At 35.5% G+C, this 12,982-nt stretch overlaps 1 protein-coding gene across 1 annotated transcript in view; it reads right to left on the bottom strand.

Moving 5' to 3' along the window:
• Nucleotides 1-12,982, bottom strand: part of Copg2 (COPI coat complex subunit gamma 2) — a 95,261-nt gene that overhangs the window by 45,622 nt on the left and 36,657 nt on the right. The window contains exons 8-15 of the mRNA XM_015493826.2: nt 11,676-11,771; nt 10,934-11,177; nt 8,510-8,585; nt 7,474-7,577; nt 6,777-6,902; nt 5,319-5,381; nt 4,721-4,860; nt 2,865-3,036 (exon numbers count right to left, since the gene is read on the bottom strand). Of these exons, the coding sequence (XP_015349312.1) occupies nt 2,865-3,036; nt 4,721-4,860; nt 5,319-5,381; nt 6,777-6,902; nt 7,474-7,577; nt 8,510-8,585; nt 10,934-11,177; nt 11,676-11,771 (1,021 nt within the window). The remainder of the gene's footprint in view (nt 1-2,864; nt 3,037-4,720; nt 4,861-5,318; nt 5,382-6,776; nt 6,903-7,473; nt 7,578-8,509; nt 8,586-10,933; nt 11,178-11,675; nt 11,772-12,982) is intronic.

Below are 12,982 nucleotides of genomic sequence, written 5' to 3'. Positions count from 1 at the left end.
GGAGGAAAGGGGAGGGGAGAAAAAGGAACGAGAGGGAAGAGAAGGGAAAGAAAGGAAAGTTGCTGAATGAGGATGCAAAAAAGGAATGTTGCCTTTAAAGGTTTTCTAAGCCTCAGTGGGTAAATGAGTAAGAGAACAAAAGATAGTAAGTAGGAGTAACTGAGTCAAAACTTACGAGGTTGATAACTTTTTCAAGAAATTACCCAAGCTTTGAAAGGAGGTGTTATGATAATATCATGATGCTTGATTAAAGTAGTTTTTTTCAGATAGGGTACATTTTTGTACATTTATGAAGTAAGGGGGTGCAAGGAAGTTTAAAATTTGAGAGAAGAAAGGTATAATTGAAGGAAAAACTTTCTGGAGGGTGTATGTCTTTTCACTTGTGGAAGACTAGATTTTAAAGATGATAAAGGGAGAAAATAAATAATTCCAGAATTAAAATAGCATTTATTATTTACTAGGTGTCCAGCACCATGTTAAATACCCTACTTAATAGGCTTACACAGACAAAATAATTTGTCCAAAGTCACCAAGTCAGTACGTAACATGTTCAGAAATCAAAACCTATATTGTTTTCAAGTTGAAGGAAATCTCGACCAAGTACTTCTATTTTTTCCCTTGTAACTATAAGGAAAATATTTTTCTTAGATGAGATGTAGAGGTGACAGATTTTGATGTAACTGGTAAAACTGGAGTAATTGTGATGGAAAAAAGAAAGAAGGAAGGAAGGAATAGTAAGGAGAGAGAGGAAGGGAGGGAGAGAAAGAAGGAAGGGTAAAAGACTTTCATTACCATCTATGCCCTGGTATTTCACTTTTTTCATTGAATATAGCAAATATTTTGGATTGGCCATGGATTATAAAAAAAAAACAAAAAACTAAAGAATAGAAAGGAGTTTGTAATGGGTCAGACATTATTGATAACTAGCACAAATTTTAAAGTCTACACATTGAGACAAGATTCCACTTTTTTTTTCTGAAGATGCATTGGTAAGAGTTTATAACCACATTCTATCACTGAATTTAACATAAAAGAAAGAAAATTCTCTAATTGCCACATTTTTATCAATGAAAATTAAAAGAGACCACAGCCAGAAGACCAAAAGTTGAAACCTCTGGGCTAATTTGTAAGATCCGTTTCAAAAAGAAATATAAACATCTTAATGAAGAGGGGCGAGAAAACTTCCTCTTTCTTCCTCTCAGTGGAAGTGCTTTCTGTTATTGTTGTTGATGTTGTTGTTCTCCTATAATATATGTAACTTCTGTAACTTCAATATTATTGTATTGTGTATTTTGGTATTGTAATTGTACTTATTGTATTCTGTTAATTCCACTCCCTGGGGTATGGGGCACCTGTGTTATCAGTTATCAAAATGAAAACCTGGGGAATGGGAGGAGCTATTATTCTCAATTGACAAAGACTAGATTTTTCAATGAGTTCAGCATTTCATTTCCCTCTGAAATTAAATGGCAAATTAATGGCATCCCTTAAAAAAACAGAAATTTGGTGAGAAGTACAATGGGAGAGGAATTTTGAAGCAAGAACAGATAGATGGCTACTGGAAAAAGAATGATACAATGTAGAGTCTCCCAGGATGATGGCAGAAGCCACAGGGCTACATTAAGCAAGGCTGGGCCCAGATACTAGTTTGGATAAGGGTAAATAAATCTAGCTTTACTTAAGAGTACAGCCAGTTTAATTAGTGGCTAGTGGACACATTTCAGGCATATCTAACTGGCAAGGAAAACAGAGCAGCAGAGAAAGTGAAGCTACAAGGAAACAGAACTTGAGGAACCTCACAAAGGGACAAAGGAGGTAATTAAAGGTTAAAGCCAGATGGCCTAAAGCTCAAAGGAGAAGTATCAGAGGCCAGATAGGAAAGTGCCTTCCCACCCAGGAGGTTATAGATCCAGGGTGGCTGTGGAATAAAAGTGCAGTTCCACCCAAGACCAGAGGGAACAACCTGGGATTCAGACTTAGCAATGGTGCCAACTTGAATCTACCTCGTGCCAGAGTCTGAGTAGCCTGGTCTAGCACCCACACAGATAAGAATGGAAAGGGGCTCCAAGGAACCAACATTAAAGAAGGGAGTTAGAAGAGAGGCTAAAGGAAAGCAGGTTAAGTCTCAAATGTTAATGAATGATGACCAGGGATAACTATTTACTAGTACTTCTATGATTTCTTGTAACTCTGTAACTTCCCCAATATTTGTTAACTTTGTTAACCTCTGCTTTTCCTGTACTTACAAGTAGTAAAAATTGTTCAAAACATAAATGTGATGTGTGCTTATTCTGTTAAAACTGAATAAAGGTTAAGAAATCAAGTACAAAAAAAAAAGAAAGAAATGAGAAGAAAAAAGAAATTAAATACAATAGATACTTGACCTTTATAAGTGATAGATCACAAATCTTGTAAATACTATACTATTGATAGTAGCAATTAGCTCTCTTTTAAGGTCCACCCCTTACCCCTGTATTTATAAAAGTAGAGAATTACAAAGCTTTTCTCAAATATGAATACACAGTGGTTGGCTAAGCTACTCACTAGGCTAAACATACAACCACAATCTTTATGCTTCAAGACCTTTAAAAAAAATGATGTATTTTTAAAATGCCAACCATCTATTAAATAAACGAGTTTTTCCAGGATGCCCCCAAAAGAAATATCAGGAAAAAGTAGATCATGATTCTTCACAGGAATGTCAAATTTTTACACTTATACACATGCACACACATACATCATTATTAAATTAAAGAAAAGAATCATGTTCTTGAACCTTGAACATTTGTCCAGACATTTTAAGAGCTCAAGAGGTAATGCATGCACAATCACATAAGTATCTTCTGCCTTACGTGGGTTAGTACCTGCTGTAGGGTCCTCATCAGGTAAACGAACAAGAGTGTAACATATTCCTGGTTGATTATAGGTGAGGCTGGGGGCTGGGATACAACACAGTACTTCATAGGAATCTGATGGCTCCATCTGCACTGTCACTTTCTCCAGAAGCTGATCATTCAGAGTATTGGTACAGTCAAACTAAAAAGTCAGCAAATGAAAAACATGTGAAGAAAAAGAAATGTGTTTCAATCAAGTTGTTCCTGTCCTCTCACATAATCTAAGATTCAGTTCTGGAACCCACTACAACTTCCCTCTCTAAATAGCACTATAAGTCTCCTAAGATTTTTTTTTGGGGGGGGTGCTTGGCATCAAACCCATGGCCTTGCACATGCTAAATATGTGCTTTATCACTGAGCCATACCCGAGCCCCATCTATTTCTATCATTCATGAGTTTTTCTCTTTCTGATTCCTACAAAACAAGATGGCAGAAATCAGATGGCTGTCAAATCTAAGTTCCCAGCTCATTTAATTAACTTTCCTCCATCCCCCAGTACTGGAGATAGAACCCAGGGCCTTGTGCATACTAGGCAAACACTCTAACACTAAGCTGTATCTCTAGCTCCCTCTTTTTAATTTAAAAATGTTTTAAAAAAATTTATTTTGAGACAAGATTTCACTATATTGGCCTTAAACTGGTGATCCACCTACCTTGTCCTCTCAAGTAGCTGGGATTACAGGGATGTGCCACCATGCCCAGCTTACTTTGATGTTAAATGTTCATTTTTAAAATGGTTAAGACTTTATATTGTCTAATTTCTTCAGATATTTCAGTTTTATGTTCTTTAAAAGATTTTAACCATCAAAAGTTACACATCATATGAAGGGATCTCTATAATTCTGAAAAGAAAACTAAAATTGCTGCTAAATTAATTCTTTATAAAAGGAACTAGACAATTCAAAATAGCCAATCTATGGAACCAACCTAGGTGCCCTTCAACAGATGAATGGATAAAGAAAATGTGGTATATATACACAATGGAATATTACTCAGCTACAAAGAAGAATGAAATGGCATTTGCTGGTAAATGGATGGAACTGGAGAATATCATGCTAAGTGAGATAAGCCAGTCCAAAAAAACCAAAAGTCAAATGTTCTCTCTGCTATGTGGATGCTAACCCACAACAAAGGAGGGTAGGGAGAGGAAGTACAGAAGTTCATTAGATTAGACAAGGGGAACAAGGGGAAGGGAAGGGAGCGGAGATGGGAATAGAGAAGACAGTAGAATGAATCGGAAATAACTTTCCTATGCTCATTTATGAATACACGACCAGTGTAATTTCACATCATGTTCAACCACAAGAATGGGATCAAAATTGTAATGAGTTGCACCCCGTGTACGTATAATATGTCAAAATACACCCTACTTTCATGTATATCTTTAAAAAAAGGACAAAATAGAGATTTGTAAACATGTGCAAATAGATAAGATAGATAAAAATAGCATCATTCTAACCTAGCATGGTGGCTTGTGCCTATAATCACATTTACTTGGAAGGCAAAAGTTGCAAGTTCAAGGCCAGCCTGGGCAATTTAGCAGTCCTTGTCCCAAACTGAATTTAAAAAATAAATTAATTAAAAGGGTTGACCCTGGGGTCAATCCCTAGAACTGCAAAAAATAAATAAATAAATAAATAAAATAAAAACATAAAAATAATATTTTAAAAAAAACAGAAATAAAATGCCTGATTTACAAGTCAAAAAATAAATACATAAAATTAAATGAAATGAGCTAGAATCATAAACTAAAGGGGAACCAACTTTGTCTCCAAACATACCAGTTTATACTAATTCCCTACAGGAATCAAGGGTACTTGTCTCACCTGGAACACAATATGATTGGTAAACATGTGCTTGATACATCGAACAAAATATTCTGTCTCTGCTTCTGTAAGTTGAACAGGCTCAGACGACTTGAACAAGGGTCCTAAATTCATAAACTCAGGAATGGCTGCCAGTTGTTCTAGCAAGAAAAAAGAAAAGTAGGAAGAAAGTTAAGACATGACGAGGACAAGGACAGGCTTTACTAAAATATTTTAGTTTCCACAAAATGGAAATATATTTCAGATCCTATAGCCTTACTAACAGTTGAACACTCAATTAGTATGTTCCCAGGTGAATGCATCTTTAAGTTAGTGAGTTTACTGAATTACTAAAAGCAAAAAAAGAAACTAAATTCCTAACTTCTTAGAATCTCAGTTCCCTGTTAAGCAACAAGGCATAGGTAAGAACAATATTCCCAGAGTAGTTAGCAACTAAAAACTAGAAAATTCCATAGACTGTACATAGTCCAGTAACTATAACATATGATCTTCAGCCATACACAGACATTCTAAGCTGAGAATTAATCAAACCGAATAAAAGCAATTTACAATGCATGGGGATTAAAGAATATTACTTCTACCTGTAAAATCAACATACCTTGGAAAATGTCTTGCCTGGAAGGAGCTAACTTCTCTGGCTTCGAAGTCACAAGTGTGATTTCTACAAAGATAAAAGCCATCAAGTGAGCTTCCACTATTAGCTCACAATGCAGGCAGAAAGAGATGAGGGCAGAAACTTTTGGTAGCTATACAATGAGCTACTGCTAAATCATACCAATAAGGTTCTCTGTCGGTTTGAGGGAAGTGGGTACTCACAATGCATTTAATGAACAAAATCTTATATAATAATAATAAAGTAAGTCATAAAAATATAGAATTTGCCTTAAATAGACAAGGATGCAAAAAAATTACTTATAAAAGGTAAAATAATTTATAAAACAATTCTTATGTTCCAAACAGGAAATAATACTTGTATAGAACTCCTTAAAAAAACCTGAAAATTAAGCATAAGATCTTTCATTCCCTGTTCTTATGTGTTCATAACCACTAAATACTTTTTCTTTTTTCTTTTTTTTTTTTTTTTGAGTTTTAAAGTTAAAACACACATACATACACACACACACACACACGTATAATATATCTGTTTTTTTTTTGGGGGGGTAGTACCAGGGATTGAGTCAGGGCCTCGCATATGACAGGCAAGCATTCTACCACCTAGCTACATCCCAAGTCCTTTTCTTTATTTTATTTTGAGACAGGGTCTCTTTAAGTTGTCCAGGTTGGTCTTAAATTTGCAATCCTCCTGCCTCATCCTCCCAAGTAGCTCAGATTATAGGCATGTGTCACTGCACCTAGTTTCTTTAGAAATTATTTTTATGATCTTGCCCTACATTCTTTCAAGATAAACTACCAGTAGCAAAATTAAGTATGAGATTACACAATTCAGAAAATAAAAATAGGTGGTCACAGTGTTGTTATTATTACTGCTCTGAAATACATATTGGCAACTAATTTCAAATGCTGTTTAACACTTTGCATTAAAAAAAGAAAAAAACTTTCATTTTGGGACATGTTTAATATTCTTGCTCCTTACACAAAAACCAATAGATGTTTAAAAAAAAAAAAACTCCTAATAAAAAACATCATCTAGGGATGGGGGTTGTGGCTCAGTGGTATAGCGCTTGCCTAGCATGTGTGAGGCACTGAGTTTGATTCTCAGCACTGCATATAAATAAATAAAATAAAGGTCCATTGACAACTAAAAAACATTTTTTAAAAAATCATCTATCTTAGGGGCTGAGATGGCGGCTCAGCAGCAGAACACCTGCCTCACATGTGTGAGGTCTTGGGTTCGATCCTTAGCACCACATGAAAAAATAAAAAGATATTGTGTTAACCTACAACTAAAACAAAAACAAAATCATCTATCTTAGTTGTCAATGGACAAACAAGTTCTAGTTTTATTTCCTAGTTCAGAAAATATGCTAACATTTACTAGTTTTGCAAAACCTATTTATACACAAAAAAACCTAACAGAGTTAGCTGTTGCCATTACCTGATTTTTGTTCAAAGACAGGAGCCATAGCAAGAGGAATTGATTTCAGATCAAAGGGTTTTTCTGAAGGCTCCAATGTATACTGATGTAAGGCCTTTTCCATCCCGGGAACAGAGACTGTCAGACCTGTAAATGCAGAGAAATCTCAGCATTGTACCGAGCCAATGACTGGTAATGTTTATGTAAACTTTCAAAAGGAAGAGAAAAATAAAACCACAGACTTTAAAACTTCATTTTTACTTTAAAAGTAAAAATGAAGGTTACTATATAAACTTCCTTATCAACTTATAAACTGCCTGATTTCTTTCAAGAAAACAGAGCAAAAACTTTTCAACAAACTGTAAGTACCTCTCAGAAAAGAAACTATTTTAGCTGTATTACAGCAGTGAGAGCATAAGGAAAGGGGAAAAAGAGCCAACACATTCAAGAGGGAGATCAAGAAGAACCAGGAATAAGCAATATTCTTTGGGCCCTTACATGCTTTAAGTAATACATTCTCACAGATTATTTTGCAGGAATTTCCATTCCCAAATTAGAAAATATCCTCGCGCACACAGGTTTCCCTAGAAATGGAAGTGCATTCAAAGACAAAAACCAAGCATTTACCTAGTGGAGTCAGCTAACACACAGATCACAAAATATGCTTCCAGATACCACTGGGGAACTAAAATATATCTATTTCTTGACTCTCACTGACCATTGAAGATGTATGTAGCATTTAATGCCATCTGCCTCTGCTGCAGCACATTCAGATAGAAGGTAGCTCTGTCTCGTACCTCATCATCAGTATCCATCATACACCTGACCAGAGGACAAAGAATAGGCATGTTACCTCAAAGATTTACAATAGTTTACCATCATACCAAAAGGACACAATTCAAGTTATCTGATACTACCTTTATAAAATAATTTGGTAATTGCCAATATTGGCTCCTAATGTCTCCACAAATCTTGGGAATTCATCTGAATTACTACAGAAATACTGTCATAGTGAATCAGAAGTACTACATAGGGAGGCATTAAAAGAACTACAAAGAACATAATAACATGAGACAGCAGTTGGTAATCTATTCTTGCATATGCAACTACACACTTCTGTACAATTACAAAATAGAAATATTATACTTTCCCAGGATACTAAAAAGATAAATAGCATTCCGAATCCAGTCATTGTTATTGTTCGAATAGCAATTTGTTTCATTTAAAATCAGTCAGCCTTTGACTTGTGACTTATCTGCTTCAATTATTAAAATGCAATCACAGAGCATTTACTAAAGCAAATCTTTTCCTTATCAAATATGGCATTATGGAGACCACAAAAACCTAATATTTTCAACTCTGTGTATGAATTACATAAGATCTCCTTAACGTTAGTGCCTCAGTCGCGCTTGCCTAGCACAGACAAGGCACTGGGTTCAATCATCAGCACCATATAAAAATGAATAAATAAAATAAAGGTATTGTGTCCAACTACAACTAAAGAAAATATTTTTTTAAAAAAGTTAGTGCCTACTATATAAACTGAACTACATTTATGTTTACTTTCTCAAAATCCAAACTCAAATTTTATTTGTATCTAGCACTTATGTAATTATCAGAAAGGAAAAAAAAATGCCATTTGTCCCTGATTCACTATATGAGCTCTATTCTTAGGCCCTATAATGCATATAATATGGTTCAAATAAATCACTACTTAGCCATTTTTTTAAAAAAGTCATTCTTTTACTACTTACCTTTGTAAGAGTACAAGGATGCTTGGAAGAAGACTCTCATTCTGTGCCCCAAATTTTGCCAAAGCACTCACAGCAGCTATTATGAAGCATAAAATAAAGCAACATAAATACTGCCTTCTCAGAGTTAATCAATCATTCAAAAAAATTAGATAAACAATCCGTGTTCAATGAAGTCTCTTGTTTTACTGAGTGTTTCTTGATCTTATTTCTTTAATACATTAAAGTATAAACAGAACTCTGAAGGCCCTTGAGAACTCTAAAGAGAAAATTCCCAAAGAATTGAGGATAAAGAATCATGTACATTTTCTAAAAATTATCTTTGCTTCACTACAACCTCCTACATCTCACTGGTGTGATTAAGTTCTAACCCAAAATAAGGCCTAAGTATAAAAAGAAACTCTATTATTAAAATTCCTTTCACTGACTATTAGTAAAAAGGAAGGGGATGGGGGAGGGAGGAGAGGAGGGAAGGAATGGTAACAGGAGTTGGATATGATAAAATGTTATATGCATGTACAAATATGCTACAATTAAACCCATTATTCCATATAATTAAAATCCACTAGTAAAAACTTTTACAATTCCTTTCATTCAATTATAATTCATAGCTTACCTAACTTCTGTCAAGAACTGTAGTAGGTGCTGGAGGTAGAAAGATAAAAGGCATGGTCTCTGACTTTAAGGAGTTATACTGCAGTAGGAAAGACAGGTTAAGTAAAGAGATACTTATAACACATCATAGTAAGGCCCTGGTAGAACTATATCCAGAATGTTGGGTGAGTACAGAGAAGGAGATTTAAATCAGAATTGGTGGTGGAAAAGAAAGACAAGGAGTTGACCCTTATTACTTGAGCTAAATTTTGAAGAATAAGTACTGTTTTAGCTAGAGGGAAAAGAGCATTTGAGGCAGAGTGAATAACACATCCAAATACTCTCTGCCCAGAGCAGAAAGCATAGTATATTATTGAACCCAGGTGAACAAGACTGAGCACAGGACTCACATTGGAGTGCAAAGGAGACAAGTGAGAAACCAAAGATAAAAAGTGGATATGGGCCAGGCACCAGTGGTGTACGCCTATAATCCCAGAGGTTTGGGAGGCTGAGGCAGGAGGATCACGAGTTCAAAGCCAGCCTCAGCAAGGCACTAATCAACTCAGCAAGACCCTGTCTCTAAGTAAAATACAAAATAGGGCTGGGGATGTGGCCCAGTTGGTCAAGTGCCCCTCAGATTCAATCCCCAGTAGCAAAAAACAAACAAAAACTGAATATGGTTTAGCCTCAAAGTTGTTATTGCAAAAACATTATAGAAAGAATAAATTTGTATATTTTAAAGATCATTCTTTTAGCAAAGTGTGGAAAAGGGACTGGATATGTGTGAGACTTGCAGCAATCAAATCAGTTAGGCATCTGAAATGTGGTGAGAGCCTAAATGAGTACCCATGACAACAGATAAGAGAATGAAGAAAAGGTAAGGAAATGAAACTGGTAGGTTTTTGCTAAAGAACAGATGGAGGCTATAAAATAGAAGAATAAGTTTCTGTTTTCACAGCTGAATGTACAATAAAGGTGGAGATTTCAATTTGGGTTACTTTGAATTTCACATTGAATTTGAAGTACCTTAGGAAGGCTGGACACAAAAGTTCAGGAAACAGACCTGACTTGAATATCACAGTATATCAACAGAACTCTAAAAATGATCACTAAGAAGAATGTGTATGTTGAAAGAAACAAAACCCTAAGGATAAGTACTGTGTTAAGGAATAGATCTAGGAAGAGAATTTGTATAAATAAGGCTAAGGAATGTAAGAAAAATGCAGGCTATTGAGAAATCAAGGGAGGACTTCATGAAGAGTTTAGTTACATTGAACTGAATGAGGTGAACAAAGATAAGAACTTTAAAGTGTCTAACCTGATTTTTCAACCAGTTTTTAAGTAATTAAATAAAAAACAGCTTTCAAAGATTTTTAAGGGAAAAGGCTAAATTACATAGAGCTGAAGAAAAAATGGAAAATTAGTTCATGAAAGCAGCTAGTAATGGCTACTTCAATTTATCTCTGAGGGAAGAAAAAAGTGTAGTAGGTAGTTAAATGAGAGACAAAGGATTATAGGAGGGCTTACATTTTTAATGAGATATTAGTTAATAGAGACGTATTTACACATAAATTCTATATGCATTCATATTTATTGCTATAATTCTGAAAAAAAATGGAGAAGCCTGTGATAATATTCTTATCTTACTGAAAGCCAATCTAAGGCAGAACTCTGCATGGAAACTAGAACTACATATACAGGCCCAGTGTATGCTCCAAGATCCCACCATCAAATAAGTCTTGCAGCTTCATTTTCCAATTTCATTACCACCCTCTGAGTTCAGTATTTCAAAAGTCCAGCAGTTATATAATCATCAGTGTTCCAATAACTCACCAGCTCTGACAGCCTCATTCTCTAGGACGACCCTATTAAAAATGAAGCGGATGTACTTGGAGGGGACAGGTGTTCTAGGGCCCTCTTTGCCCAACAAGTGTAAAATCTTAGTAGCCAGAACAGTATGTTCACAGTCCTCAATGAATTCACAAAGGTGGGCTAGACCTGCTTCTTTACTCTCAGGGTTCTCTTCCACAATGTTGATTATGCAGTCCACAATGGCCCGCTTGTATTCAAAGCCTCCCTGGCAAAAGACAAGATAAAACTGTCATTCATTCTAAAGGTACTGGAGAAATGTTTATGCTCCAAGACTTATAATCTTCAAATTTTAATTTCCTCCTTTTTTTTGGGGGGGGAGGGGCGGTTCTGGGGATTGAATTCAGGGACACTTTACCACTGAGCTACATCCCCAGCCCTTCATTTTATTTTGAGACAGGGGCTCACTAAGTTGCCCAAGCTGGCCTCAAACTTGCAATCCTCCTTCCTCAACCCTGAGGGGAGGGGATTACAGGTGTGCAGCACTATGCATAACCCTCCCTTTATTTAAAAAGAAAAACGAACGAAGTGTTTTTTCCTCCAAGTGAGAAAGGAAAAAATATCATGTTTAGTAATGATAAAGTAGCAACCAGAATATTGAGAGGCATACTATGATGATAAAGAAATTTGGATAAAATACTGATATTTAATGGCATTCATGAGAATTTAAGACAGCAACTTCTTGGGTTAAAAGCAGTCTACTTACATCATCTCGGAGCATGTTGGAGAGGAAAGTCATCATGACGCTGTGCTTCCTAGGGTACTTCTGACAGAGAGCACTAATTGCCTGTACAACTACCACCTGCAGAAAAACAAACAGAATATTCACCATAGAATGACACCATAGAATGACCATCACCTGTAAAAAAAAAAACCAAAAAACCACAAAACAAGCATCTTCACAACTTTAACTGGGCATATTTTCCCTGTGATTTACTGCAACCTAAGAAGGTGCTATAGTTACCTAAAATGACAATAATGGGTTTTCAAGAAAGCAGAGAGACCCCAAAAGGAAATAAGATATAATGGAAAAATGAAGTTCATTCAAGGGATCCCATATTTCTCCCCCAAACACATAAAAGTCTTAAAGTGAGCAGTAAAAGATAAAAAGCTTGAATAGACTGATTTCTCATAGAGGAAACCAAGAAAGCCCAGGAACTATTTCATAGAGGTTTCTTAGGGAATGTTATCACAACTTTAAAGACAGTGTCAAGAACTGTGAAGGGTGTGAGATTTTATCCTCCTTGGAGCTAACCTTCATAATTTCTTGGGTGATGGTAGCAAAAGACTCCTATATCAGAGATGAAAAATAGTATGTTATAACAACAGCAATAGCAAGAGTATCAGCATTTTGGAGCTGGCTGCTTCAGCCCCAAATTGTATAAGGCAAATGCAAAGGAACTCAGATAATACCTGGGTCCACAGTGCATTGTGTCACAGCATAAGGATCCTTACCCATGGAATTTGATGATTTTATAATTGGCAATAAGTATGCCTACACTTTGGATTGAAGGAAAACATTACTAGACTAGATAGTAAATATGCTGCTTTTGTGCTCCAGAAGGAAGCACTGTTTTTTCTAGAGTTGTAAGGAAACCTTCTTCTTCTTTAGAAGGATATTTTATCTTCTAAGGCTGGAAGATACCTTGTGCTATACAAAGAAAACACAGGAGAGCAGAAACATAGGGCAGTTGGCACATAACTTATAAGGTGTGTAGAAATACAGAGAGACTGGTGGGGAAGTGAGTATTGTCTCCCAACAACAAGCTAGCACATAATCTATATCTAACACACTGTTTCAGAAAACAGAAAATGTCTGTTATTTTTTTATGAAGCAAAGATACTTAATCCTAATAAATTTCGCATACATGCATGGAAAGAAAAAAATTATAGACTGAAATAATTTGTGGATATTAATGTAAAAATTCTAAGGAATATATTAACTAAGAGACTCCAACACTACATTAAGAAAATAATACAACCATGAGGAAATGGGATTTATACCAAGAATGC

Source organism: Marmota marmota, unplaced genomic scaffold (genome assembly GCF_001458135.2).
Source record: "Marmota marmota marmota unplaced genomic scaffold, marMar, whole genome shotgun sequence".
Classification (NCBI taxonomy): domain Eukaryota; kingdom Metazoa; phylum Chordata; class Mammalia; order Rodentia; family Sciuridae; genus Marmota; species Marmota marmota.
The sequence above is the reverse complement of the archived record's forward strand: the minus strand, read 5'-3'. Positions and strand labels throughout refer to the sequence as shown.